Genomic DNA, 26,478 nt, shown 5'->3' with positions numbered 1-26,478 from the left:
CACATTCGGTTTGTCGAGACTTCAAATATAATATCATCAAATATAATAAATCAGATATAATATAATAAGATATAATATGATATAATACATGTTGTTGCGGCAAGCCGGGCGGCTCCCTGCGTCTCCGCAAAATCCGCGAAAGGGTCGCCGGCCAAGCGCGTTGGCACGCTCGGCCCGCGCCGGCGGCCAAAACGCCGGCAGGGGCGTCGGCTTGGGTGGCGGATGCGGTGGGCGGCGGCCGCGGGGCATCCAACCAATAACAACAACAACAACAACAAAGAGAGCGCTGGCGACAGTGCTGACCGACAAATGCTAGCAGGTCATCGCGCTGACATTTGAAACCTTTGAATTTCCACTTCCTGTCCTCCCTCAAGCGAGCGGCGGTCGCCAAGGCGCCGCACTCAACGCCCAACTCAAACCTGTGTGTGTCCTGGCACAGCACGTGTGTGGGTGTATCGGAAGTTCCTGTTGTCGTCAGCATGTAAATGTTCACGCACACGCACACACCGGGTCATAATTAAAACAATATGATAGTTAAGGTCTAGAATTAGAAGAGGTATAATAGTTCATGGATTCATGTACAATGAATGGATTACGTCATTGATCGATGGGTAGCCTAGTTATCGTTTCGATTGAGATTTTCCCAAAAGGTTTGCGTCAACCTGGTCACCCTCCACAAAAGCCCAGCGATGATACGAGTTCAACCCAAATAAATGCCTGGTAATGACAAGCTGCCTGGCTGAGCGCTGACAAGCAAGGCGCTGCGGCGGCCATCTTTTTGCCTTTGACAGCTGGAGAATGGAAAGGTTTCTTCCGCTGACCCAAAAAGAAAACAAAAATAAGTTGCGCCGAAAACCTTTCCACCCCCAAGCCGCCTGGCCTTTGACAGCCTTCAAAAGACAAAGAAATCCAGAAAGGCCCTTTCCGCCAGAACCAAAAGACGCTGGTTTCTTATTGGAGCCGGTGTCCTTAATGAAGTGGCCGCCGAGCGCCGCGCTTTGATTCTTCACAAAGAAGCAAAGTGACAGCGCCATCAGTGGAGATTTCAAACAAGATCATGAATATCAACTTTTCACTTCTCACACACACACACACACACACACACACACACACACTCGTGTATTTAGAGAACTTTGCTTGCATTCATTAGTTGGACACACCCAACACACACACACACACACCCACAAACAACACTTGAATTTGCATTCTGCTGAGTCCTGCATTTATTCTGACTTTCACAAGTGCGCACACAAACACACACACCTGAGTGTGGGCCCTCCTTTGCCTTGTTGCTCTCCTCTATTTGGTGTCGCTACTATGCTAACTAGCCCACTAGCATTGGGCCGTGACGTCAGACGTGCTGAACGTGCTAACTGGCATTTTGTGCCAAATGTCACCAAGACAAACATTTTCAGCTTTTGCTCAAACCATCATGTCAGCAGTGGAAACCTGCCTGCTTGCTTTGCTTCTAGATGTCGATGGATGGATGGACGGACTTCTTGGAATCAGATTGAGAATCCAATCCATATAACATGGTCGTCTAGCTGCGGGCTAGCGAGTCGCACAGGGTCTTAAAATCACTGATGCTTTGCTAGGACGTTTTAGCCCACATTCAGTTAGTTCTTGTGCTTTTCTGTTTTCTTTTTATCCCAACAACATTATTCCTCCGAGTTTCACACACCATTTTGGTGCGGGCATTTCTCATTGGATTCATAGCCTCCATTTATCTTCTTTTCAGTTTGCACAGTGAGCTCGTAAAAGGAGCTCCCGGAGCCAAGAGCCACGCTTCATTCCGCCGCGTCTCTTTCAGCCGTCGCGTCAAATAAATGGCGGGTCGGGCGGCAACGTGGTGGAAGCTGTTAGCGTCAGCTGCTGTGGAACATATTACCCGCCAATAAGCCAGAGGAGGTGTTCACACTGCAGAATTAAGTGGGAAGGGATACAAAAAATGTCGACTCAGCGCTGCACTTTAGCGGAGCTAAAGCTTTAAGCATCTCACCTCTCTGGCGCGCCAGCAAACGTACGCTTTGCATCAGCAGTCACCCATTGCCACTTCAAGCGTCACGTTTGACTGATGCCAATGCCCGAGGGGTTGCCGAAAAGGCGCTGACTTGTTGCATGACGAATGTGAGAAGTTTGGACAGAAAAGCGACGGCGGCGGCAACGGCAGCGGCATCCCCCTGGTGACCAACGGTGGTGGCCAAACATCATGAAATATTGATGGAGGCGTCCGGGAAAAAGACAGAATGTGTGAGCGAGTGCCAGGCTGCGGGAAATCAAAGCAATAACAAGACACGGCGCTCACAGTCAGGACGAAAAGCCGAGGGGATAAACAATAGCAATGAAAACTTGACACGGGAAGAGGAGACTCCGTAAAGAGCCGACGTACGCCCGTACTTTTAGGACATCACATTTTAGGTCGCAACTACCGTGGTTAGCAAGCTAGTAGGCTAGTTATGGAGTCTACGTTGAAAAAGCACCAAACGCTCAACGTGAAATCCGGCTTTTCTCTCTGACATTAAAAATAAAATGCTAACGTGCTAATGAGCGTGGTTAGCGGCGGCGACGTTAAATCGCCAGATGCTGCTAGGCTAATTAGAGAGGATTAGAGAGTTCTGAAAATAAATCTCCCTTCTCTTTACGACAGCACTGATTGCTTAAATGAAATGATGGTCGTGTAGCAAGTGCTAGTTGGCTATCTAGCTTGAATTCAATCAAGCAACTGTGCTTTTGCTAGCAACATTAAGTAGCACAGTTAGCCCCTCTCACTGGGATTGCTCTTCCTAGCCTCCTCCATCACGGACGCATAAACTGATAGCTCGCTTTTTCTAACTTCCTCTCTTAATTGTCAGGAAAGTGATTCCTTATCGGCTCCGGAGGCTTTGCGGGGATCCCGGAAAATCCCGGAGGCCGCTCTCGTCTGTATGCGTGTGCGCAAGCGTGCGCAAGCGTGTCAAACAAATGAAGACGAATGGCGGCAGAGTCCCGCGCCATGCTTCAGCACGCAATAACCAACAATAGAGCGATGGAGGAAAAAGCTCATGGTAGGTATTATTCACCGGTGGGAAACAATGAAGTCAAACAATGAACAAATGGGAGCACGGCCGTCGCTCCAAACAACCCTCGGGCGGGCCTGGCGATGGCTCGTTAAGGAGTAGGCTGACAAACGAGGCTCATTTTCGGAGCGCATTTCTAGCAAGTAGATTGGCACGTAAGGTGCATATAGGCTAGCTAGCTAGCCAGGTGGGAGCAGTCTGTAAACTCCCAGATAGGTCAGAAAAAAAAATGGTTCTGTTGGTTGAGTAGCTCAGTCCAGGTGTCCTCTTTCTCCATCAACAGTCAGTCCCCTGCGCTCACTTGCCCCCTTGTCCTTCATATATCATTATTCTCCCATCATCATTATTATTATATGTTTATAGCCTTACCAAGTCACACTATAATATCTGTAGCATGCCGCCCTTGGAGCCTGCCTTCCTGAGCGCGAGTAATCCACAACCAATTAGCCATTCTTGCCTCTAGCCTAGCGACCCCCCCCCTCCACACACACAAACTTTATGATATTAATGCCGCCTAAATAGGATTCATTCTTTGTTTTCCTCGTCTTTGATTTCGCAGTCAACCAACACTTGCATTTAACACATCTCAGTCGGCGCAAAATGCTAACGCTAATGTTAGGCTAACTCGACTTGATTTCTTTGCGATAGCTCCCTTTGCTTGGCTTAGCTCGTAGCAGCTGAGGCCGTTGGGCCCGCCGACTCAAGCGCATTCAGACGGATGCGGCGGCGGCCGCAATTAGCGCATCGATTGGGAGCAAATGGATTCAAACGGAGACTGGCTCTGCCGCGCCAGTGAGAAAATCGCCGGTCATTTCTCACTTTCTTGCCGTTGAAAGCGTCCGAGGTGCTCGTTGGGAGCGCCGTCAATACTTTTTCACTCCGACAACAAGCCCAAAAGCTCGTTAACTGGAAAGCCTCATTTGATTTGAAAGCCGAGCCCAGCTCTTTTCAAATCTTAAAGCAGGACTGAAAGCGCAAGGTGAAGGCAGGCCGATTATTTGTTTGAAAGCCCAGATGCAAACAAAGTCTTCTTGGCTCCAAAGTCCAGCCCAAGTGCCCAACGAAACCTGCAGTGAAATGGGTCCGCACGTTTGGAACCCCAACTAAGCCTTCTTAAGCCCTCATTTTGGGCTCCTAACTCAACAGCTCTCGGAAATCCTGATTTGAACTTAGATTGAAACCGTAAGTCAAACTTGAGACCCAAACCCTGGGGGGCCAAACCACCCGCCTGCGTCGCTTTATATCCATTTTTTTTTTTTTTTTTTTATGGTGTGTGTGTGCGAGAGGCTATCTGAGCCCAGCAGAGCTTGTTGAAGACAAGCTGCACTTCATGCAAGGATGGATGCTGCACCCTGGACTGTCAATTACCAGAATCTCTACTCAGCCAGAACCCTGCTTGGCTGAGTCTGCCAGCCAGCCAGCTAGTGTGTGTGTGTGTGTGTGTGTGTGTGACTTCCTTTAGGCCAAGCTCATTTTTGCCCATTTTCCCATCTGCGCTGACATCCATCAGCTTCTCCTCCCGTCAACCTGCCGCCGCGACTGCTGTGAGATTTAAAGAAAAGGCTGGCCAATCGGGCCCACGGCGCCTCGACCCGCTTTTAATGGCGCAGAAAATTAAATGAAGTCAAAGTCGGCCGGAGAAAAATGACGCTGATGCAGGATGAAGAGGGTGACGACTTGTTGACCGATTAAATGCTCGCCATGACCGTAAGCCAACTAGAAATAAAAATGAAAAAATGGAAGCATTTTATAATTTAAAAAAAAAAAAAAGAAGTAAAGTTTCTACATGCAAACAACTGTTGTCTGTTTCAACTAAGATTGAAAAGCGCAATATAGTCTATCCTTCTCAGCTGATTGCAAAATTCCAAAAGCATTTTGGAATCACTTGTTGCAATTAAATAACATTTGAATGATTGTGAAGCATTTTGTGATCAATTCATTAGAGGGGGGGGGGGGGGGGGAGTATTTGTTGATAAACAAAGTATCTTCTAATGTGGACTCCATTTTGTAGCCACGCGTGACAACGCTCAACTTCCAAGAGAGAAGCGTCTTGATTTGCAAGAAAGTAAAGATGATCACCGCTTGGTGCCAAATAAATTCATTTGATGACATCAAAATCCCGCTGGGGATGTCATTTGGACGGGCACGCTCACGCACGCACACACACACGCTCGCGCAGGCAGGCACATCAGCATGCAGGAGGAGGCGGCGCTTTATGGATGAGCCCATCCCTAAATGGGATGCGCGCTCACACTCGCACTGTCTGCATGCTGCTTTGGGCTAATGTGACTTTGCAAAAAAGTTTTGGGGTTTTTTTTCTCTTCTTCAAATGATTCTTAATTCTTCCGGTTAGCGTGGCCGCTTCAGAATGACCGCGAGAAGACTTGGGGAAAACCTTTGTTGTCCTTGTCCCAGATGCATGAGGACCACAAATGCACATGCACGTGGGTGTGTGATCTTCCCACGCAGCCGCCTGAATAATTCAAGCATCATTTAAAGTGAATGTCGGTGGAAAGCGGCCATGAAAGCAAGCAAGCAAGGGCTGGGCTGGGGTCGGCTCAGCTCGGCCCGGCCCGGCCGGCTGCGGCGTGAGCACAATGGCAGCAGCTGGCGGGCGCCATCAACACATCATCTTACGCTGAGATCACGTTTGGCCGAGCTCTAACCTGATGGAGATGACTTTCCTGATTAGCGGCGAAGACATCTTTGCCGTCACAACTCGGCGCCACCCATCTGTCGAATATGCGTGCTTGAAATTTGGGGAACAATATCTATGGAGCAGATTCTTCATCGTCAGATGACAAAAATCAATCTTTTTTTTTTCCTTCCCCCTCCCGACTTGTTTTGGTCCAATACGTCAGCCCGCGTGCGTCCCGAGGAAGCCAACACCTTAAATAATTTGGACGTTTCGACAGGATGCGGGAAACGTCCCATTTCCATTACAAGCTTCTTAGATTAGATGAAATGAAACTTTTATGGTTCCCTTTGGAGAAATTGGGCCATGGGGGGGTGAGGGCAGAAGACTACGTAAACACTTGCTCAAGGGACTGACGAGCGCGGGGATGACGGAACGCAAGGAAGCCAAAAGAAAGGTGAGAGGAACACAACTAGGTTGAAAAGAACACAAGGAAATCTGGAAAAAAATGGAGAGAATGCCAGTAAAGTCTGGAAGAATGCAAGGAAGTCGCAAACGCATGTCCCCGAGTTGAGTTGGGCGGGGAAACCGGCGCCAGGCGGAAATGGTGGCTTAGCGAGCCCACACAGGGATTTGAACGCAAAAAGCAAAACACGACTGGAGGAAAAACGCCGGCCGGCCGCCCGTCCGCCCGCCACACTCGCGCTGAACTTTTCGACGCTCCTTTGTTTTTGTCTGCAAGAGGAATTATTCATCACGAAAAACAAAACGGGAGAAAAGTGACAGTTTTTTTTCCCAGTCTGGTATCCGCTCACTCGCTTGTGTGTAGTCCCGAAGCCGCAACAACACCCCACGCGCAAAAACCTGTCACGGATTCCCGGCAGACCGTTTTGAAAGTGGGAGCCTGGAAACCTCCGTGCTTCCCGCCGGCGACATCACAAACGCACGCCGTGTGATGTGTTTCTTTGCATTTTGCCAATCAGCTGGCGGCGACAAATAACTCTAGCAAGCCCAACGCAAGCCGGGACAAAAAATCCTGTGGTCAAAGGTCAAGGTGTTGCTCTCAAACATTAGATAAGGTACAGGCCACGAAACAAAGAAGAAAACCAAAAAGAATATAGACACACACATATACATACACATTATATATATATATATATATATACACACACACACACACACACACACACACACATACATACATACATAGTACATACATAGACTGTATAGAGACATTGAAATATATAAATCATTATTATATTAATACTAAATTCCAATTGTGGAACAAAAAGGTACTTATGGTGGGACCCTGAGGAATCCCATTTGAGCCAAGTTAGCACCCAAAATTGTCTGCTCGCAAGTTGAGTCACAATTCCACAGAGTGTAAGGTCCGACGAACTGGGCCGGAGTGACAAGCGCCCTAATCTAGCACCCCCCTCCCAGTGACGTGACTCACGGCCACCCCTTCAGCCAAACAACTTCAGCGGCCAAAAATGAAAAGCTCAATCCATCAGTCATGCGAAACAGCAGCTCGCTCGCTCGCCCGCCGCTCATGTGACCAGCAGTGAGAGGAAGGGTGCCCGAAAGCCAATCAATCAAGTCAATTGAGGAGGACGCACCCCCCACCCTCACGAGTCCCCTCCTCCCTCCCTCCCTCTCTCTCTCCCCCCCCCTCCTTCAGCTGTCAATCAAAAGGCACACGCACGCATTCAAGCAGATGTGCTTCCTCCTGACCAATGCCGCAATATGGAATGGCTGGCACGCACGTGTTTCTTCCTCTTCTGTCTTCATCACGCACTCACACACACACACACACACACCCATGCGCCGCGCAACCGCCCCCCCCCCAAAGAAGGAGTCCGGTCGGCATCTGTGTGCATGCAGCTCACGCTTCCGCAGCCCAAAAGTGAAGAAATGCTCAACATAACAATGTGAGCGCCAGTTTTACCTTGTCCGGTGGAGGCGGGTGGCCGTGTGTGGGCGGGGGGGGGGGGGGGGGGAGGTCCGTCGCCGCTTGGCCGAGCTACGATCCAAAACGGAGGAAGAGCTTCGGTGCGTTCCAGCAGAGGAGGAAGGCGAGAGTGAAGGAAGGAGCGGTGATGGCAGAGACGGTGCGCTCGCTGCTGGAAGGGAGGGGAGGGGAGGGGAGGGGAGGGGAGGGGAGGGGAGGGGAGGGGAGGGGAGGGGAGGGGAGGGGGGTGTCAGGATGGAGGGTGTTGGTGAATTGGGGCTAACAGCTTCTTGCCCAACTTGCAGCGCTGACACACGTACAGTAAGCACAGGAGAGTCAAAAAAATTAAACACCAAAAAAAAGGAAACTTAAATGGTGTCAAGAATGGAAGGTTAAAGATAAAACGACAAAACGTGTGTATTTTCCGTCATCTCCCCTTTGTAAGTTCGAGAAAAAAAAAAAAAAAAAAAGCTTTGCAAAGACTAACTAATCCACAGCGCCAAAGTCACAGAGGAGGGAAGTGGCAGTAACGTGACGTCGTCTCTTAGCGAGGCCGATGACGACGACGACCGGGAGCGATATGGATCCCATCTATCAGTCAAGAACTATTAGCAACTTCATTTTTGAAGGCTCCAAAACCAAATGGACACATTTTGCAAAACCAAAAATTGTGATGAATTGCTACCCAAAGATTTTTCAAAATATACATTTGATCATCTTTAAATGGGCTCGAAATATTAGGAACAGATCCCAGAATGAATGTGACTTGTCCGTGTACCTAATCCAGTGTCTGGGGAGAATGCATGGGAAAAAGTTGACGTGGTATTTTGGAGCGCATACAGTACATCTGGGCTGCAACAAGGCGAAGTGGCGACGGACGGCAGCAGCCATCAATCATCGTTCGGCACCACTCGCCCCCCGCCGTCAGCGCCCAATTACCGGCCGGCGAAGCCATGAATCAACCAATCGGCGCGGGCCAGGGGGGCTGTCCAAATATTGCCCCCTCTGGCTGACCCCCGCAGGGAAGGAAATTCCAAGAATAAATTAAGTTAAGATATCGTTTGCCGTGGCAGCAGGTCGCCTATGGAAATGGGTGGAGCTACACACCGTGCCGATTGGAGGACGCTGTGACGGCATCCAAGATGGAAGTCAAGCAAGGATGAAGATGCGCCGTTGATGGGGTGGTCCGCTAAGAGGGGGGGGGGGGGGGCTTAGGAACACGCGGGGAATCTCAAGCGCGGCTCGGGCTGCCGTCGTCATGGCAACAGCAGGGAGGCGAGCGCCGTCCGGCTCTCCTCGGCCCGATGAGTGCGTTTCTCTTAGACCAGCACAAAAAATTCTCTCTACAAATGTGAACGCTCAATGATTGCGTTTGCTAGCTAACATGCTACTCGAGGCTTCACTGGTGGCCGCCGCCATTGCTGCCCGAGGCGGAAATGTCCGAAATGTTGATCGAAACTAAAAAGGCGACGAGAACACGCACAGCTGTGGAAAACGCCGCTTCAGGTAGCGAGACGACGGACAGCAAGACGGATGGATTCATGGGACACGCTTGCAAACAAGCAAGCAGGTGGTGGATCAGTGAGCCGCTGAGCCGTCAACACCGGACAAATCCATCTCCATGGACGTTAATGCAAATGTGTGAATGTGCATGGCGCACAAAAAGCACACCTGCACGTGTCGCGGCACAACAGGTACGTGGAAGCACACGCATTCCCGTTTGGAACCGTACAAGGCACTCAAATGAGCACATGAAGCCACACTCGGGCATCTTGGCTCACCTCTTCTGATGTGCTCACGTGACGCTGGCAAAGTGACACTCGAGACAGCAGAGGGCGACACTGCTCTTCAACTCGTCTCACTTTGACAAGGCCTTCTTTGAATTTGTAAGACTGAATGCAAAACAAATGAAATGAAACAAAACAAGCTGAAACACAAAGTGTACTCGATACAAATGCATGTGCAAACAACGTCAACATGCACGTGTGCTCATTCTCGAGCACACATAATGAACTAACTTTCTGCCCATGGAAGAACGTATCATTAGAAGCGTTACATGACGTGCTGTCGCCCTCTGGCGGCTGCTTGTGGCCCGACATCTTACTTTCCCCGTGCTCGTGTAAATACAATGCGACTTGAATGATCAAATTGGATTTGCAGTGAATAAAAATACTTGCCAAACAACAATAACACTTGTTTTACAGCTGCAAACATTTGAAGCATTGGAATCAAATAAGTGACAAGGTGTTCGAGCCGCTCGTGACATCGCGCATCAAAACTACATAAGTCCGCATTTGAGCAATCCTATGTGAGAAAGACGCTCACCATCGAGGTGTTGACTGCTGCTGTGTGTCTTTTGGCTCTTGTCTGGCGTTTGCGACAACCGGGACCGGTAGGGCGACGAGTAACAGCATGGCCGCCATCTGCAATCGGAAGTAACCTGCCGCCAAGTCGAGGGCACGCCCCCGACGCCATATGATTGGCTGCTGCTGCAGGCAGGTAGGACACGCCCTACTGCCACCTGGCGACTAGCAAACAGTAAAGACTGAATTGAAGGATGAAAATCAATACACTTTATTGACTGAAGTATTTCAATGATTGGCAGTTGCTGTCATTCAAAAGTCCTTTTCAACTTTTGGATGCCAAAATGTCTTCACCATTATGCGTTCCGGAAGAAATGTGAATTGCAATCTTGTTCTCTTTTTGACAAATGCAGCTTTTGACAAATGCAGCCAGCCTATGTAGGCTACACTTGAAGCGAATCAAAGAACACGTTTGACGAGTCCCTCGTCGAAGGAGACAGTCACCCGCGTGATGAGGTTCTGAAGAGGTGAGCCCGGTTTTCCCCGAGGGCACGTCAGGGACACCATCGGGTCAGCGGGTACAGCAAACAGTGCAGACTCTTGAACCTGATGAGGACCAACTATTATCTGTCCTTTTTGATGTATTGATTGATTGATTTTAAATCAATGACTGACCACTGACCTGGATGGATCTTCTTCTTTGGAGAAGCTTCCTTTCAGCTCCACACTGTTCATCTTGTCCCCAAGCGGCCCGTAACTCAGAGTCACCTGACGCCCAAAGCAGTTTATGGCGTGTGTGCGCGCGCGCGCGCGCGCTGCGGAAAGCGCTTTCTTTCTTTTTGCACAGTGAACGGAGGTGCTGATCTGATCCTTGCTGCATGTCCGCGTGTCTCCACTAGAGGGCAGCGCGCACGTACCTGCCGCGGGATGCTGGCGCGGTCCAGCAGCATGAGGTTCTCCAAGTGCGAGTGGAACAAAGGGCAGTGCACCATGGAGACGCCCAAGCGCACCTCCACGATGAAGCCCACCGTGCAATCGTCGGGCAGGCTGATCTTCGCCGACGTCTCCTGGAAGCGAGGCCCGCTGAATGCGCGCGCAGCGTTTATCGAAGGCCGCTTCTGACACGAGTGAGAGATGAAGGGAGAGTCCGCAAGTACCGAGCCCAGGGGGACATCTTGTGGGCCAGACGTCGACTCAAACAGAAGCCTGCTCCTCCGGTGGCGAACCAGAACTTCACTTGCCTCTGCGCGCGTGCGCACACACACACATATTTGTCGCTTGCTGCTTGTGGTGTGCCCGCCTTGGCCACCGGGGGCAGTATAATACACGAGCGCTATAATGAATACGTGCTCATATTAAGTGTACCGTTTGGTTTCCCTCCATGAGCTCGTGCGCCGTGATTGGTTTGTCCAGGCTGGCCTTGCCAACGTAGACGTCGCCGTCTTGCGGGAAGTCGGCCAGCGTGGCCACGAGAGCCTGGCCGTTCACGTAGTTGTCGTCGTCCACGTGGCAAAACCACCTGAGGAGCGCCCGCAGACAAACGTCAGCGGGTCGGCCGAGCGACGCCACGCAGCGCGCGGGCGGGGTTTGTGCCGGCACTCCCGAAAGAAACCCAGCATGGGTTGGCGTCTCACCTCTTGTCGGACGCCAGGAAGCCTTCGTACTCGGCGGCCATCTTGCACCCCAGGGCCTGCTGACTGTGGTCCGACCGGCAGCCCGTCACGACCACGTTGTAGCCTCCAGGAGAAAGAAAATCACATTCGTACGGACCATGAGTGGAGTGGGCTGACTTAGGACCTAAACTTGACCTCGTACCTTGGGCCTTCAGGTGGTCATCGTCCTTGTCTGTAAAAATGAACGTCTGCAAGAGGAAAAAGGGGAGAAAATGACCACGTGTGGATTGACGACAGAACACGTATGTCATGATGCCGAGGTGGCGCCGCCACCGCACGTGACGTGAGAAGTGAGAAGATGGGGTCGGTCGGCTTGTGTCAACTACTTCCTGTTCTGCACTTCCGCTTCACGTCGAGAGGCTCGGCTTCCTGTCAACTCCTGTCGGTGTCTTGTGACAGACAGACAGACAGACAGACAGCGCTCTGTAAAACTGCATGAGCAATTTTGCACCCAACCAACTTAAACGACTAGTTTTTGCTATTAGGAAGCATTTTTGCCGTCGAGAATGAATTCTTGGAAAGTGCAATCGTAACCGTGGCGATTGGACATAACTAGCCGCATTTGAAGACATGTTGCAAAATAACATTTCACACTTTCCAATTGGTCACATTTGAATGCATGCTTTCTTGGATGACGGACGGATTTGTGGGATATTAAATAGTCGGCGAGGTGTCTGGATTTTAAACATACATTCAGTTCTTCCCCGTAAAGCTTATGACTCAATAAAATGTTTCATCTAAAACAAAAACACGCTCACACTCAAATTAACAGCTCAGTCACTCAGTCACTCAGTCACTCAGTCACTCAGTCACTCAGTCACTCAGTCAGTCAGTCAGTCAGTCAGTCAGTCAGTCAGTCAGTCAGTCACTCAGTCAGTCACTCAGTCAGTCAGTCAGTCAGTCAGTCAGTCAGTCAGTCAGTCAGTCAGTCAGTCAGTCAGTCAGTCAGTCAGTCAGTCAGTCAGTCAGTCAGTCAGTCAGTCAGTCAGTCAGTCAGTCAGTCAGTCAGTCAGTCAGTCAGTCAGTCAGTCAGTCAGTCAGTCAGTCAGTCAGTCAGTCAGTCAGTCAGTCAGTCAGTCAGTCAGTCAGTCAGTCAGTCACTCAGTCACTCAGTCACTCAGTCACTCAGTCACTCAGTCACTCAGTCACTCAGTCACTCAGTCACTCAGTCACTCAGTCACTCACTCACTCAGTCACTCAGTCACTCACTCACTCACTCACTCACTCACTCACTCACTCACTCACTCACTCACTCACTCACTCACTCACTCACTCACTCACTCACTCACTCACTCACTCACTCACTCACTCACTCACTCACGTGCGACTTGGTCGTGGAGATCCAGGTCTCCAAAAGGAGGGCCAGGCGCGTTCCGTGGAATCTTCCGGTGGTCTTGAGTGATATGAAAATGTCCTCCAGCCGCAGCTCGGCTTGGGGGGTCCGCCTGAGGGCTTCGGACGCAGGAGGGGGACGACGAGCCGCCGGTGCAGGCGAGATCCCCGAGACGGAGAGGCGGTCGCCGCCGTCTCGCTCAAAGTTGGCGTAAAGAAGCACGAAGAGGGCGAGGATGAAGAGCAGCAACCTGCGAGCCAGCCATCTCTTCTTCATGGCACCACAAATGGGGACAAGTCCATCCAAAACAATCATGAGTTTAATTTGGGTGTCCAGACGTCCTCTTTTCCCCGGACATGTGCTACTTTTCAGCCCCCCAAAATATGTCCGGGGGGGGATTTCAAAAATTGTCCGGGATTTTGCTCGACTGCCTCACATGTACAGTTCATTGTCAATCGTTCGCAAATAAATAAGTCACGCCCTTCTCCTCAAATCTAGCCACTTTGCTGATCGTGTGTGTGTGTGTGTGTGCGTGTGTGTGTGTGTGTGTGTGCGTGTGTGTGTGTGTGAGGAGGAAGTAGGCGAGTGCTTGCCAGCGAGTGTATACAAAAAATGCCGAAACGAAAATGCACGTTTACGGAGGAATTAAAGATTTTTTGGGGCGTGCTTTCACCAGGGTCCTGAAGCCCCCTTTTTTTTTCTTTTTTTTCTCTCAAAATACTGCACCGATAGTCGTACTTCTTTTGTCTTTTTTTCACTTACTTTTTTTTCTTACTATAAAACTAAAAAATGTTACTGCGCATATTCTACAAGTGTAAATATGTTCTTGTCGTTGTACATATGTTGTTGTTATTGTACATATATTGTTTTGCGTTATTGACCAATATACAGATACTGATCGACACCTTGTCATTTAACTACGAGCACCCCCTCGGCGTCCTCAAAAATAGGAGAAGTTGTCCTCTTTTTCAGCAAGCCAAATCTGCTCACCCCAGTTGAATTAAACCACGAGCAATGATCACGCAACAACTGGTCGAACTTGAAAGGCGCCCAGTAAGAAGCCAATCATTACAAAATGCTTCATCAATTGAAATGGAAGTTTGTCATTCTTTGTGGGCGTCTGTTCAACACAGACAGGAAGGAAGCCACTGACGTCTGACGCCTTCGGCTCGGCAACAAAATGGCTCAAGTATGATTGAAAAGTACAAATGGAACAATGTGCCTGCGCTAAAAATAAACAAATCAATTACTTCTCTGGTTCTTCTATATCAAACAAATTTGTTTTAGGTTCATTTACCTGACATGTTTCGGCGGAATCTTCCGCCTTCATCAGAGTGTCACTGATGTGTTTGTGACGCGTCTTTATCAGCTGATGGATGAAGGCGTGGCTCACCTGTCAGATTTGACAGGTGAGTCACGCCCTCTGCTGTCAGTTCACCTCTCCAAAACACTGTTCCAGGTTGTAGAGAGCATGTATGCTCCCTCGTCCCTGTTGATGGTCCTCGGGCCCCGCTTGCGGATCTCAATGGCCTCCCTGATCCAACGCTGATGTTTGTTTTCTTCAGTGCGGATGACTCTGGCCTTCTCCCAGTCCATGATGTGGTTTTCCCTTTTACAGTGGTCGGTGATGGCTGACTTGTAGTGTTCCTGTTCTGCTTGTAGTTTTATTGCTCTTGTTTGTCTTGTTGCTGTCTCCTTCTCACATTCCTTCTTGTGTTCCATTTTTCTTGTGATGAAGTTCCTCCCTGTCTCCCCGATGTATGATGTAGGGTCAGTCACATACAACCTTTCAAAAGCACTCATAGAAATAATAAAACCACTATTAGGACACACGGATCAACACTGCAAAAACTCAAGACAGCTTGCCACGGAACTCACACACATAAAAGTACAGAAAGATGAAATGCTCATATCACACGACGTCATTTCACTCTTCACAAAAACGCCCACACAACCTACCATACGCATAGTACATGACAGACTATCAACAGACAAGACACTCAAGAAACGGACAAATCTAACAGCACAAGACATCACCCAACTACTTCATTTCATCGCTACCTCCACATACTTTCAATACAGAAACACAATATACAGGCAAAAAGAGGGATTCCCCATGGGAGACCCACTTTCTGCCATCATGTGCAATTTTTTTATGGAAGATTTAGAACAGAAGGCACTCTTAACAGCCCCGGACACATACAAACCCACTCTATGGAAACGTTACGTCGACGACATTCTGGAAAAAGTAAAAACAGGACATACACAACACCTCACAGACCATCTCAACACCATAGACACCACGGGTAACATCAAATTCACCCATGAAGAGGAAACAGCTCGATCCATAGCCTTTTTAGACATTAACATACACCACACAGACAATGGTGACATAAGAACAAAAGTACACAGAAAACCCACACACACCGACCAATACCTCCTCTGGACATCAGAACATCCCACTATACACAAACTGTCAGTAGTCAGAACACTATACGAACGTACAACAATAATCACAGATCCGGACGACATAACACAGGAAGAAAAATACATACAACACGCACTCAAAAAATGTCAGTATCCACAATGGGCAATAACCAAAGGTGCAGAACAGGTAAAAAACAAAAAATACAAAACACAGGAGCAAAGAAAGAAACAAACAAGGAAACAGGAACCCAGCGGAATGGTGACGTTGCCGTATGTGAGAGGAATTACGGAACGCATCAAAAGAACCATGAAAAAATACAACATAAGCACACCTATCAAACCACATATAACACTCCGTCAGATACTGGTCCACCCAAAGGACAGAGTAAATCCGGAAAATAAATGCAATTCCATATACGAGATTCCATGCAAATCATGTAATAAATCATACATCGGGGAGACAGGGAGGAACTTCATCACAAGAAAAATGGAACACAAGAAGGAATGTGAGAAGGAGACAGCAACAAGACAAACAAGAGCAATAAAACTACAAGCAGAACAGGAACACTACAAGTCAGCCATCACCGACCACTGTAAAAGGGAAAACCACATCATGGACTGGGAGAAGGCCAGAGTCATCCGCACTGAAGAAAACAAACATCAGCGTTGGATCAGGGAGGCCATTGAGATCCGCAAGCGGGGCCCGAGGACCATCAACAGGGACGAGGGAGCATACATGCTCTCTACAACCTGGAACAGTGTTTTGGAGAGGTGAACTGACAGCAGAGGGCGTGACTCACCTGTCAAATCTGACAGGTGAGCCACGCCTTCATCCATCAGCTGATAAAGACGCGTCACAAACACATCAGTGACACTCTGATGAAGGCGGAAGATTCCGCCGAAACATGTCAGGTAAATGAACCTAAAACAAATTTGTTTGATATAGAAGAACCAGAGAAGTAATTGAAAAAGAAAAAACAAGATGAACCTAGTACAACTAAACAAATCAATGTTTGCAATGTCTCTATGAGAATAAGCACACAAACTGTGCAATATTTCACTTTGTAAAAAGTAAGAAATAAACACATCAAATGGAGAGAAACCATTTGCGCAGCTTGAACCATTGTTTATGGCACATTTTGGTGCATGCAGCTTGGCCACCAGGGGCGGTATAACAGAGTCATGCAGAATGGAGTTAGGAGCATAACTGAAAAAGGTGGAGGTCACACTTTCCGGGAGCGATATGCACATTGTGCGCTTCTCCGTATGATAAATTGATATTGACATGCTTTGAACTGTTGTGTTCAATCATAAATATCCCCTTGGTGGCGGGATGACCTCAAATAGCACGAAATAGGCAGTGTGACGTCACATGTCACATCCTATTCATGCAAAAAATAAATAAAAAGTGAGCGTCGTTCAAAATACAAGTCAACACTGATTTCAGTCACGACCACATGCCTTGCCAGTCAACGCCAGGGGCACAGCTACCCATGTTCGAACGGAATGGATGACGGAGCGGAACGGAAGAGTTATTTTAAGACAACGACTGCTCCCTGTGCCGCAGTCCGGCCCCTCGATCCCTACCTCCCGTTGGCGCAAAACCGAAAGTCGGACTCCTGCAGATAGCCGCCCCGTCCCGATGGAGTGTCGCGCCAACATCTCGGTGACGGAGAGCCAGTTCCGCTGTGCCATCTGCCTGGACGTCCTCCAGGACCCGGTGTCCATCCCGTGCGGACACACCTACTGCATGGCGTGCATCAACGGCTACTGGGACCAGGCCGAGCCTCCGGCGCACTTCAGCTGCCCGCAGTGCCGCGAGGCGTTCAGCCCGCGGCCGGTGCTCCGCCGGAACACGGTGCTGGCCGAGGTGGTGGCCAAACTCAAGCCCACGCAAGCCGGCGCCGCCGCGTCGGAGCTCTCCCCGCCACCAGAGCTCTACCTGGGCGTCGCGGGCCAGGTGCCGTGCGACTTTTGCCCGCCGCTGAACAAGCTGGCGGCGGCCAAGTCGTGTATGGTGTGCCTGACCTCCTTCTGCGAGGTCCACGTCTTGCCCCATCGGGAAGTGAGCTCCTTGCGGCGCCACAAGTTGGTGGCCGCCGTGGAGTGTCCCGCCCAGCGGTTGTACGCGCAACACCGCCGCGGCTGCAGCGACGATGACGAGCCGGAGGAGGCCGCGGCGGACTGGAGCGGAGACTGTCTGCTGTGCGAGGCCGACCGAGAGGAGGCGCACCCTGCGGAGGCGCAGAGGGCGCGGAGACAGGTACGGACGGACGTAGTGCTGCATGGGAAAGTTCCTAGACAAACAAACAAACCAGACGACGAGACATCATCCACAAAGAACATCCAAATTCTCTGTCGGCGTCCAGGTTCAGCTTCAGGAGTCTCAGAGGACGGTTCGGTGCAAAATCCAAAGCTGCGAGCGAGAGCTGGAGGAGTTCCAGCAGAGTTTGGAAGCCCTCAAGGTGCGTATTTTGGACTTGGCTTCCAATCCGATGTTCCCGGACCTCTGGAAAGTAGGACATGACCTGCATGTGATTGTCAGGCGTCCGCTTCGGCCGTTTTGGAGGACAGCGAGATGCTCTTTGCTGACATGGCAGTACGACTGGAGAAGACCAAGGCCGAGGTGACTTGTCAGCATCTCAAAGAACAAAGTTCAGGTTTTCCAATGTGCTTTGAGCTTAGCCTAGGCTTCCGAACTCGGCTTTCAAATTTGTTTCTGAAGCTCGGCACCCGGGCTTTGATATGAAGCTTTTGGAGGTTTCAAATTGGGGTTTCGAGCTGGGGTCAAAGGGTTCCTGGCTGCAGGTGCGAGCGCGCGTGGAGGCTCGCGAGCGAGCGTTGGTGGGTCGCGCCCAGCGAGATGCCGACACGCTGGGGAAAGATCTGGAAGAACTGCGCGGGCGAGACCAGGAGATTGCGCAACTTCTTCAGACTCAGGACAACGAACACTTTCTGCAGGTCAAACAGCACACCCTACAGGCCACACGGGGAACTGCAGGGCGAAATGATCCAAAACAAAGGTGGTTCTTGAGTTCAAACCTTTGCTCAGTCAATCTGTCGTTTTTGTGCGGCTCTCTCGCCAGCAGGCGGCGCCGCTGCTGTGCCTTCCCGTCCTGGCCGCCGCCCGGCCCTCGGTGACGTCCGCCCCCCCCGCGGAGGCCTTCGGCGGGGTCAGCAGGGCCCTGGGGAGACTCCGCAGCCACTTGGAGGACGTCTGCAGGGAGGAGGTGGACTCCATCAGCAGGGCGGGTAAACCAAGGACGAGTCAAGTTCATTTCTAAAGCCCTAAATCACAAACAAGTGTGAAAGGGCCTCACGAAAGGTTGGAGATTGACACGTTTGACAAGGCTTGCTTGGGTTTGTCTCGCAGTGAACGAGAACAACGCGCGGGCCGGCGAGGGAGTTAAAGGTGAGCTCGCTCAAACCAGGGGGTGAGCTTTGAAAGGAAAATGTCGCCTGTGTTCGAAGGCGGCGTGAACGCGGCCGCCGCCAACGTCAAGCCTCGGCGTTCCCCTCGACATTCCAGACAAGATGACGCGCACGGTGAGTGTTGCGTGCGCGCCACCTTTTTTCCAAAATGCCATCACTTGTCCTTGTCTTGTGTGTGTGCGTGCGTTCGTAGCATTTCCGTCGTCCCCGGCGTCCTCGCTGCCTCTGCAGCCGGCCGACCAAAGGATGAGGGCCGTCTTCCTCAGGTGTAAGTGTTCCTCATGGAGAAAAAATGCCATTGTGTGTCCATATGTGTTGTGATGCGACCCTGTTTGTGTTCACATCGCCATCCGTTCTCGCTGGTGGATCTTGTCGGGGTTGGCTTTAGGATTCTCATGGGATTCTCCTGTCCCGCCTCCAGCTAAGAAATGTTGCGCTTACTTCCCGCCTGTTTGTTATCTCAGTTTCTTGTCATCTGTCCTTGGACCCGGACACGGCCCACCCCACCCTGGTCCTCTTTGACGGCGGCCGGGGCGCCCACTGCGGCGAGGAGCTTCAGCCGTACCCGGCGCACCCCCAGCGCTTCGACTCGGTGGCTCAGGTCCTGTGCGGCCAGGGCCAGTTCGGCGACGCCGGCTACTGGGAAGTGGAGTGGCGGGGCGGAGGATGGATCGACATCGGCGCCACCTACAGGTAGCCTTTCATTTTCCAGTGAGCCCTTTCCTTCGGAAGTGAAGATGGGCCATTCGCAGGCGAATCGGGCGCAAAGGGGGCGGCAAACCGTGCCTGCTGGGCCGCAACGAGAACTCGTGGCGACTGCGCTGCACGCACGCCGGTTACGCCGCCTGGCACGACAACCGCAAGACCACGGTGGCCGCGCCGCCGTGCCCGCGCATCGGCGTCTTCCTGGAGCGCCACAAGGGGGCGCTGTCCTTCTACAGCGTGTCCGACAGCATGGTGCTGCTGCATACCTTCCCATGTGCCTTCTCGCAGCCCATTTACCCGGCCTTCCGCCTGGACCTGGACTCCACCCTGGTCCTCTGCCCTCAGGATGCTGCTACTCCTCCAGCGCAGTGAACATGGAAGAATTTTCAAATACAGTCAATTACTAACAAGATTAACATGGCTTTATATCGCTAAAAACAATCTATGACAAATATTATTATTTTCAGTTTGGCCATAGCACTTTGTGTAAAAGTGAGAAAAGAGAAAACGATAAAATACACAACGTTAATGTACGTGAAATACGTGTTGCTTGTGTGTCTTCAAACTTACAGTATAAAGTCCATCCAAAAGAAAGACAAGAACCTGTCAACTACAAGGGACCCTTTGAAGCCTGTCAGACCAAAGTGAGGGTTCTGCGATTCAACCCTTGTCACATGACGACTGGGAACTTCAACGCGCGTCACATGACTTTAGTTTAGTGTTGTCAAGATGGCGGCGGGCTGCTGGCGGCTTCTTTCGCTCGTTTTCATCCTCTGTGAAATTTGCTCGAGTTTGCCAGTCGAGCGCCACGAAAATCAACAAGACGACGACGACGACGTCAAGTGCGGCTATCAGGTCAGACGGCTCTGGACGCCTTTTAGTGACGTCATGCCGGGTTCACGGCCCACGTCTTGCAGGGAAACGGGGACGTTGCTTTTAGCTCGTAAAGAAAATTAAAACATTGAATATTTGTTTGGTCCCGCGACATATATGCATCCTGGAAAATACTTTGATCAGTCATATCTAATCAGAATGTTTTTTTTTATTCTGATTTTCATTTTATTATAAAAAGAAAGCGTGAACCTCAAAGATTGAACACAATCATCACTTGCACAATACTGTTATTGATTAGTATGATAGCACTGTTGCAAAGTATTGATTTTTTTTTTAAATCCAAATGTTCATGATGCAATGTTCTCTATTAAAACAGCATGTAGTGGCGTTCTAAAAAAGTGGGCCTTATGTTGAAAGCAACCCTCATGAGGATGTTCCTCAATTTGTGCTTTTTGTCATCGCCTAGACTGGAGTGACTCCAACTATCGGGTCAAATTCCATTTGGTCAATAGAGATCATTCTGATCAAACGCTTTCACAATCTTTTGTAATCGTTTAAAGTCAACATTTAACATTCGCGGCGTAGGAGTGTAAAAACAAGTTAAGATTCACCTCGGGGGCTGAAAAGCAAAATCCATGAGGTGTGCTGATTAGTCAGTCGCTGGTGCCTGCCATATATGTTACATCTGTGTCTGCATCCATTGTCGTTTGCGTGCAGTCATGTCACGCTACAAAGCCGGCCATGCTGAACGTCCACCTGGTTCCGCACACACATGACGACGTGGGTTGGCTCAAGACCGTGGACCAGTACTTCTATGGAGGTCCGAACGCACGCACGCATCCAAACAAAGGCATCAAACGGTCGTTGTGGTTTGTGTCCCAGATCACGTGCTTTTTTTGCCGTTTTTTTTTTTCCTACTTTTGCTCCAACTTTTTCACCAGTTTTGTGACGACCTTTGATTTATTCCAAAGCAGTAGCTAGCTGCCTTTACCTCAAAGGTACACATTTGCTAATTGTTCAACGGCACTTTTCGTCAGAGCGATCGATGCCAGGAGGCGTACTCACTCTTTGTTTGGACATTCCCGTGATGCGCTTTCCCTGTGCGTGCGCAGACCGTAACGACATCCAGCACGCCGGCGTGCAGTACATCCTGGACTCGGTGGTGGAGCAGCTCCTGAAGAACCCCGACCGCAGGTTCATCTACGTGGAGACGGCCTTCTTCTACCGATGGTGGCGCCGCCAGAGCGCCGACGTGCGGCAGACGGTCAAGCGGCTGGTCGACCAGGGTGCGTCCCCCGCTCGGGTTCCCTGAAATGGAACGACCTTGACAAGCGGGCCTCGCCCTGCCCCGCCCTCTTTTCTCCCGCCAGGCCGGCTGGAGTTTGTCAACGGCGGCTGGTGCATGAGCGACGAGGCCGCCACTCACTACAGCGCCGTCTTGGACCAGATGACCATGGGACTCCGGTTCCTCAACCAGACATTCGGGCCTTGCGGTCGGCCCCGGGTGGCCTGGCACATTGACCCGTTTGGACACGCCCGCGAACACGCCTCCATGTTTGCGCAGGTAGAGTCACCCAAAAAAACAGCTTGACATGGCAGATTTTGGTGATCTGAAGATCAAACGGTACCAAGGTGATCGTTTCAAAGCTTTTCAAAGGGAGTTTGGCGTATTGCCAAAAACAAGGAAAGTATAGTATGTTATTTGTCAACCCGCTCCAGATGGGCTACGACGGCTTTTTCTTTGGCCGTGTGGACTACCAGGACCGCTACCGGCGGATGCGTGCCAAGGAGCAGGAGCTGCTGTGGAGAGCGTCCGACAGCCTCGCCCCGCCAACGGCCGACCTCTTCACCGGTAACGAACGACATGCCAATTTGAGACTCCGCACGTTGACAGCCCTGGTTGCCCTTGCACCTTGTCAGGGATTCTCCCCAATGGCTACAACCCCCCCGAGGGCTTCTGCTGGGACCAGTCCTGCGACGACCCGCCCATCAAGGACGATCCTGACTTGGAGGACTACAACGTGGACGATGTGGTGGAGCGCTTCCTCAACGTGGCAAACGCTCAGGTGCGCCTCGGTTTTCAAAATGGGACTCCTTCTAAAATTGGGAGGCGCAGTATCTCGCCGAACATCTGGCCCGTGCACTTGGGCCCGTCGAATCCAAACAAGTGATTTGGTCTGCTTCAGTCTCTGGTGTACAAGTCCAACCACATCATCATGACCATGGGCTCGGACTTCCAGTACGAGAACGCCAACCTGTGGTACAAAAACCTGGACAAGCTGATCCGCTACGTCAACGCCCGGCAGTCCGACGGAAGCCGGGTCAACGTCCTCTACTCCACGCCCTCCTGTTACCTCCAAGAGTTGCACCGGTCCAACCTCACCTGGTAGGACCTAAACGCCAGTCCACGAGCGGGAACCGCGTCGTCCAACCGTTGCGGGTTCCCGCGCAGGGCCCTGAAGACCGATGACTTCTTCCCGTATGCGGACGATGCCCACGACTTCTGGACGGGCTACTTCAGCAGCAGACCGGCGCTGAAGCGCTACGAGAGGCTCAGCAACAGCAATCTACAGGTGGCTTCCCGGATGAGAGCCGCAGTCTGTAAGGCGCTCAAATGCGGCCTTGTTTTCAGACATGTAACCAGCTGGAGGTTCTCGGCGGCGGCCGGGCTTCGACGAGTGGACCCTTCGGCCAGGGCGACAGTCTCGCTTTGAGTAAGTAGGTCCAAAGGGGGGGGGGGGGGGGATTCCCTTTGCCAGTACCTAATCTGAGCACCCGGTCCAGAAAGAGCCATGGCGGTAGCTCAGCACCACGACGCCGTGTCAGGCACGGAAAAGCAGCACGTGGCCAACGACTACGCCCGGAGACTTGCCGACGGCTGGCAACGTTGCCAGGTAGGGTTAGACTTTTGTGGCTCTCCAACCGTGAAGGAAGGTTTCCTCTTCTCCAGGTTGTGGTCAGCAACAGTCTGGCCGCTTTGAGCGGATCCACCGCCGGGCGCGTGTACTGCGATAGCCTCAACGTCAGCGTGTGTCCGATCACCGAGTCCAGCCAAAGGGTAAAAAGCAGACTTAGGCGTTGTCGTCGTCAACCTTCCTGAGGCACGGCTTCCTCCTCCAGTTCTCCGTCAACGTCTTCAACCCCCTGGCTCGGCCCGTGGCCTGGCCCGTCAGGCTTCCGGTCAACGGCACGGCCTACTCAGTGTCTGACGCCGACGGGAGGGCCATGGACTGCGAGGTGGTTTCGGTCTCGCGAGCCACACGAGATGTGAGGCGCGACCGCGGCTTCGCCGTCAACGAGCTCCTCTTTCGCGCCCGGGCCCCGGCGCTGGGCTTCTCCACCTACTCGGTGTCCCTGCTCCAGGACGGGCCTCCGCCAGCTTCCGTGCGATCCCGTGCGCCCAAATCCATCCGGAACAAGGTATGACAAGGTTGACACGCTTGTTATTTGCTCCTCTGGTTCTTGAACTCGCTTCTCCATTTGACTTGACATTTTGGTATTTGGTTTTGTTGAGTTGCGCTGTCGGTAAATGACCCATTTTCCCGTGTATGCAGTATCTGCGAGTGACCTTTGACCCGGAGACGGGCCTCCTAAGCGGCCTGGACAACTTGGAGACTAAGCAGAGTATCAGCCTGACACAGAACTTCTACTGGTTAGTAGTCACTGAAAGTCATGACGAATGAATGGCCAGTCAGTCAGTCAGTCCGTCCGTCAGTCCCCTGGTTAACGCGGACGCTTGCAGGTACAACGCCAGCGACGGCAACAACTCCAAGAGCAAGCAGCCCTCTGGGGCGTACATCTTCAGACCCAACTCCTCCACGCCGTTTGTCATCAGCACGACGGCCAAGACGGAGACAATACAGGCACTTACTCACTCACTCCATGGTTACGCTTTGTGGAATTTAGCTGGCTAGCCAAACGGCGAGAAATGCGCTGGCTGGACAGGCCTAGCGCAAAGTCCGAAGGAGTCACAGCGAGTCCCAGTTTGAAGTCAATTTGGATGGATCTTTCGCAGACGTCGCTGACGCAAGAGGTGAGGCAGCAGTTTGCACCGTGGGCGTCTCAAGTGGTTCGCCTCCACAGCGACAGCCGGGTTCTGGAGCTGGAGTGGACCGTCGGTCCCATCCCCATCCAGTGAGTGGCGCCTGAGATTCGCTTCGGTACAACGGTCCGCTCAATCACGTGGTCCTTTTCTTTCCGTCAGCGACGACTTGGGCAAGGAGGTGATCACTCGCTTGGACACGGACGTGGAGTCTTCGGGGATATTCTACACCGACTCCAACGGGAGAGAAGTTCTACAGAGGAAGTATGCGCCCAAAGTGGAAAACGTGTCTTTTCAATCCATTGACAAGGAAGTATGCGCTCAAAGTGCAAATCTGGGTTTGCCACAGGAAAGACTTCCGACCCACTTGGAACCTGAAGCAGTCGGAGCCCGTCGCCGGAAACTACTACCCTATCAACTCCCGCGCCTTCATCAAGGTGCTTGGCATGCAAAATGCGATCCTCCAAAAATTCTACAAACGGAATTGTTTGACACCTCGGTGGCCAACTCCTCGAATGTTTTAACGTACGGCGTGGAACACAATGGATAAAATGTGGATGCGTGTGTTGCCAGGACGACAAGAACCAACTCACTGTGGTGACGGATCGCTCTCAGGGCGGAGGCAGCATTCACAATGGCTCCCTTGAGATCATGGTCAGATCCAATGCGCATAGCTCAACACACAAACACCTTACATGGAAATGCTCAACACACACACGCAGGCGCACAAAAGAGCACATCAACACAAATTGAACAAAAGGCAAACCTAAAAACACACAAACATGCAAGGAGAACCCCAGAAAAACAAAGTGAACATACTTGGGATCGATCTCCCAACAACAGCTCCACCGCCGGTTATTGTACGATGACGTCCGCGGCGTGGCCGAAGCCCTCAACGAGACCTCTGACCTTTTCCCGGACGGTCTGGTCGTGCGCGGGCGCCTGTTGCTCTCCCTGGAGCGCCCGGCCATGGCCGCCGACGTGCACCGCCCCCTAGCCGAGGAGGCGGTACTGCAGCCGCTGCTGACATTCACCGAGGGCGACCTGCACCCAAATACTCGACTGGAGGTGAGTGCGTTTTTGGAATTGCTTTGTCGATTTTTGGTCCGATTTTCAGATTTGCTTTCCGCTTAGTTCACAGGGCTACAGGCCGCGCTGCCCCCCGCTGTCCACCTGCTGACACTGAGCCAATGGGACGACGATTCGGTCCTGCTCAGGCTGGAGCATCAGTTCCAGAGCTGGGAAAGCAAAATCAATTCGCAGCCGGTCACGCTGGACCTGCAGGTTCGACTACTACCCGACAAAATATTTCAACAACAAACACCGTCTCCTCTGAATTGGCAATGTCCACTTTGATAGCAGCGTTTGGTGATTTTGTCGTGTGCAGAAGTTGTTTTCGACCCTGGAGGTGGTGGGCGTGTCTGAACTCAACCTGTCAGCCAATCAGTGGAAAGAAGAGATGAAGCGTTTCCACTGGACTTCGCAGACTGGTACCGCACTAGCATAAATGAGCCAATTGCACATTTTCAGTCAGAGCCTTTTTTTTAAATAGATGTAACTTCTACTTTATGATACGTCTCCCCCTCTTTTCTACTTGTCTTTTTTCCCCCTCCAGTTGAAAAGCCCCAGAAAAAGACATTTAAGGACCCCTCCGCGTGGGAGGTCACCTTGCACCCGATGGAAATCCGAACCTTCCTGCTCAGAGCCAACTTCAGATAGTGCTCCAGCTTTGCTTTGGTCAATACGCAGAAGTGGCAGCCATTTTCCAGCGACTCCCGAAGCCTCGAAAAACTCTTGGGACACTAGAAGAAAAGTGACATTTTTCACCTGATGTGATGAATGCTTATATATTGATTTTATATTGATCCCCAAAAAAAAGCAGCGGAAAATAAAGCAACATTTTTAGCTTTCCGATATGTGAGACTTTTTCCCCTCGCTCGTAACCTTCGTGTTCAGCTCTGTATGTTAATGCCAACTGAACAATACGTCAAAAGTCCAAATAATCGTACAAGTAGAATCTTTCTAATTGACTGTAAAACGGTAGCCCGAGCAAGCGTCCCGGGAGTCGACTTATTTCGAAAAAATGG

At 51.2% G+C, this 26,478-nt stretch overlaps 4 protein-coding genes and 1 long non-coding RNA gene across 7 annotated transcripts in view; 2 read left to right on the top strand and 3 right to left on the bottom strand.

Annotated features, from left to right (window-relative positions):
• Positions 1-10,353, bottom strand: part of elfn2a (extracellular leucine-rich repeat and fibronectin type III domain containing 2a) — a 39,242-nt gene extending 28,889 nt beyond the window's left edge. The window contains exon 1 of the mRNA XM_061274865.1: positions 9,968-10,353. The gene's annotated coding sequence lies outside the window, so the exon portion shown is untranslated. The remainder of the gene's footprint in view (positions 1-9,967) is intronic.
• A 6-nt stretch (positions 10,354-10,359) lies between these two features.
• Positions 10,360-13,571, bottom strand: mfng (MFNG O-fucosylpeptide 3-beta-N-acetylglucosaminyltransferase). Of its 2 annotated transcripts, none has more exons than XM_061274878.1 (8): positions 12,940-13,571; positions 11,761-11,806; positions 11,580-11,682; positions 11,311-11,464; positions 11,103-11,188; positions 10,863-11,028; positions 10,628-10,713; positions 10,360-10,565 (listed from the first exon to the last, which is right to left on the bottom strand). In XM_061274878.1, exons 1-8 carry the CDS (start codon positions 13,264-13,266, stop codon positions 10,517-10,519), a joined length of 1,017 nt encoding a protein of 338 aa, XP_061130862.1. In that variant the 5' UTR covers positions 13,267-13,571; the 3' UTR covers positions 10,360-10,516. The 2 variants fall into 2 exon arrangements, with proteins under 2 accessions (XP_061130862.1, XP_061130861.1); XM_061274877.1 differs by having other exon boundaries at positions 10,360-10,551; positions 12,940-13,550.
• A 2,918-nt stretch (positions 13,572-16,489) lies between these two features.
• Positions 16,490-19,924, bottom strand: LOC133151665 (uncharacterized). The gene is made up of 2 exons (XR_009713967.1): positions 19,782-19,924; positions 16,490-18,595 (listed from the first exon to the last, which is right to left on the bottom strand). It is a non-coding gene; the product is annotated as an uncharacterized LOC133151665 (long non-coding RNA).
• LOC133151661 (E3 ubiquitin/ISG15 ligase TRIM25-like) lies at positions 16,889-20,055 on the top strand. Of its 2 annotated transcripts, XM_061274866.1 has the most exons (10): positions 16,889-17,641; positions 17,748-17,843; positions 17,924-18,004; positions 18,187-18,339; positions 18,468-18,630; positions 18,752-18,790; positions 18,850-18,924; positions 19,004-19,078; positions 19,275-19,503; positions 19,563-20,055. In XM_061274866.1, exons 1-10 carry the CDS (start codon positions 16,889-16,891, stop codon positions 19,885-19,887), a joined length of 1,989 nt encoding a protein of 662 aa, XP_061130850.1. In that variant the 3' UTR covers positions 19,888-20,055. The 2 variants fall into 2 exon arrangements, with proteins under 2 accessions (XP_061130850.1, XP_061130851.1); XM_061274867.1 differs by lacking the exon at positions 19,004-19,078.
• A 37-nt stretch (positions 20,056-20,092) lies between these two features.
• man2b1 (mannosidase, alpha, class 2B, member 1) lies at positions 20,093-26,302 on the top strand. Its single transcript, XM_061274864.1, has 22 exons — positions 20,093-20,370; positions 21,067-21,169; positions 21,462-21,635; positions 21,720-21,913; positions 22,069-22,201; positions 22,270-22,415; positions 22,536-22,735; positions 22,802-22,922; positions 22,982-23,063; positions 23,134-23,243; positions 23,300-23,407; positions 23,470-23,769; positions 23,904-24,001; positions 24,092-24,212; positions 24,365-24,483; positions 24,554-24,655; positions 24,741-24,828; positions 24,965-25,045; positions 25,235-25,459; positions 25,526-25,675; positions 25,779-25,881; positions 26,007-26,302. Exons 1-22 carry the CDS (start codon positions 20,245-20,247, stop codon positions 26,108-26,110), a joined length of 2,988 nt encoding a protein of 995 aa, XP_061130848.1. The 5' UTR covers positions 20,093-20,244; the 3' UTR covers positions 26,111-26,302.
• Positions 26,303-26,478: the final 176 nt, after the last annotated feature.

Source organism: Syngnathus typhle, linkage group LG3, assembly GCF_033458585.1.
Source record: "Syngnathus typhle isolate RoL2023-S1 ecotype Sweden linkage group LG3, RoL_Styp_1.0, whole genome shotgun sequence".
In the NCBI taxonomy this organism is placed as follows: Eukaryota; Metazoa; Chordata; class Actinopteri; order Syngnathiformes; family Syngnathidae; genus Syngnathus; species Syngnathus typhle.
This window is presented reverse-complemented; position numbering and strand designations above follow the sequence as displayed.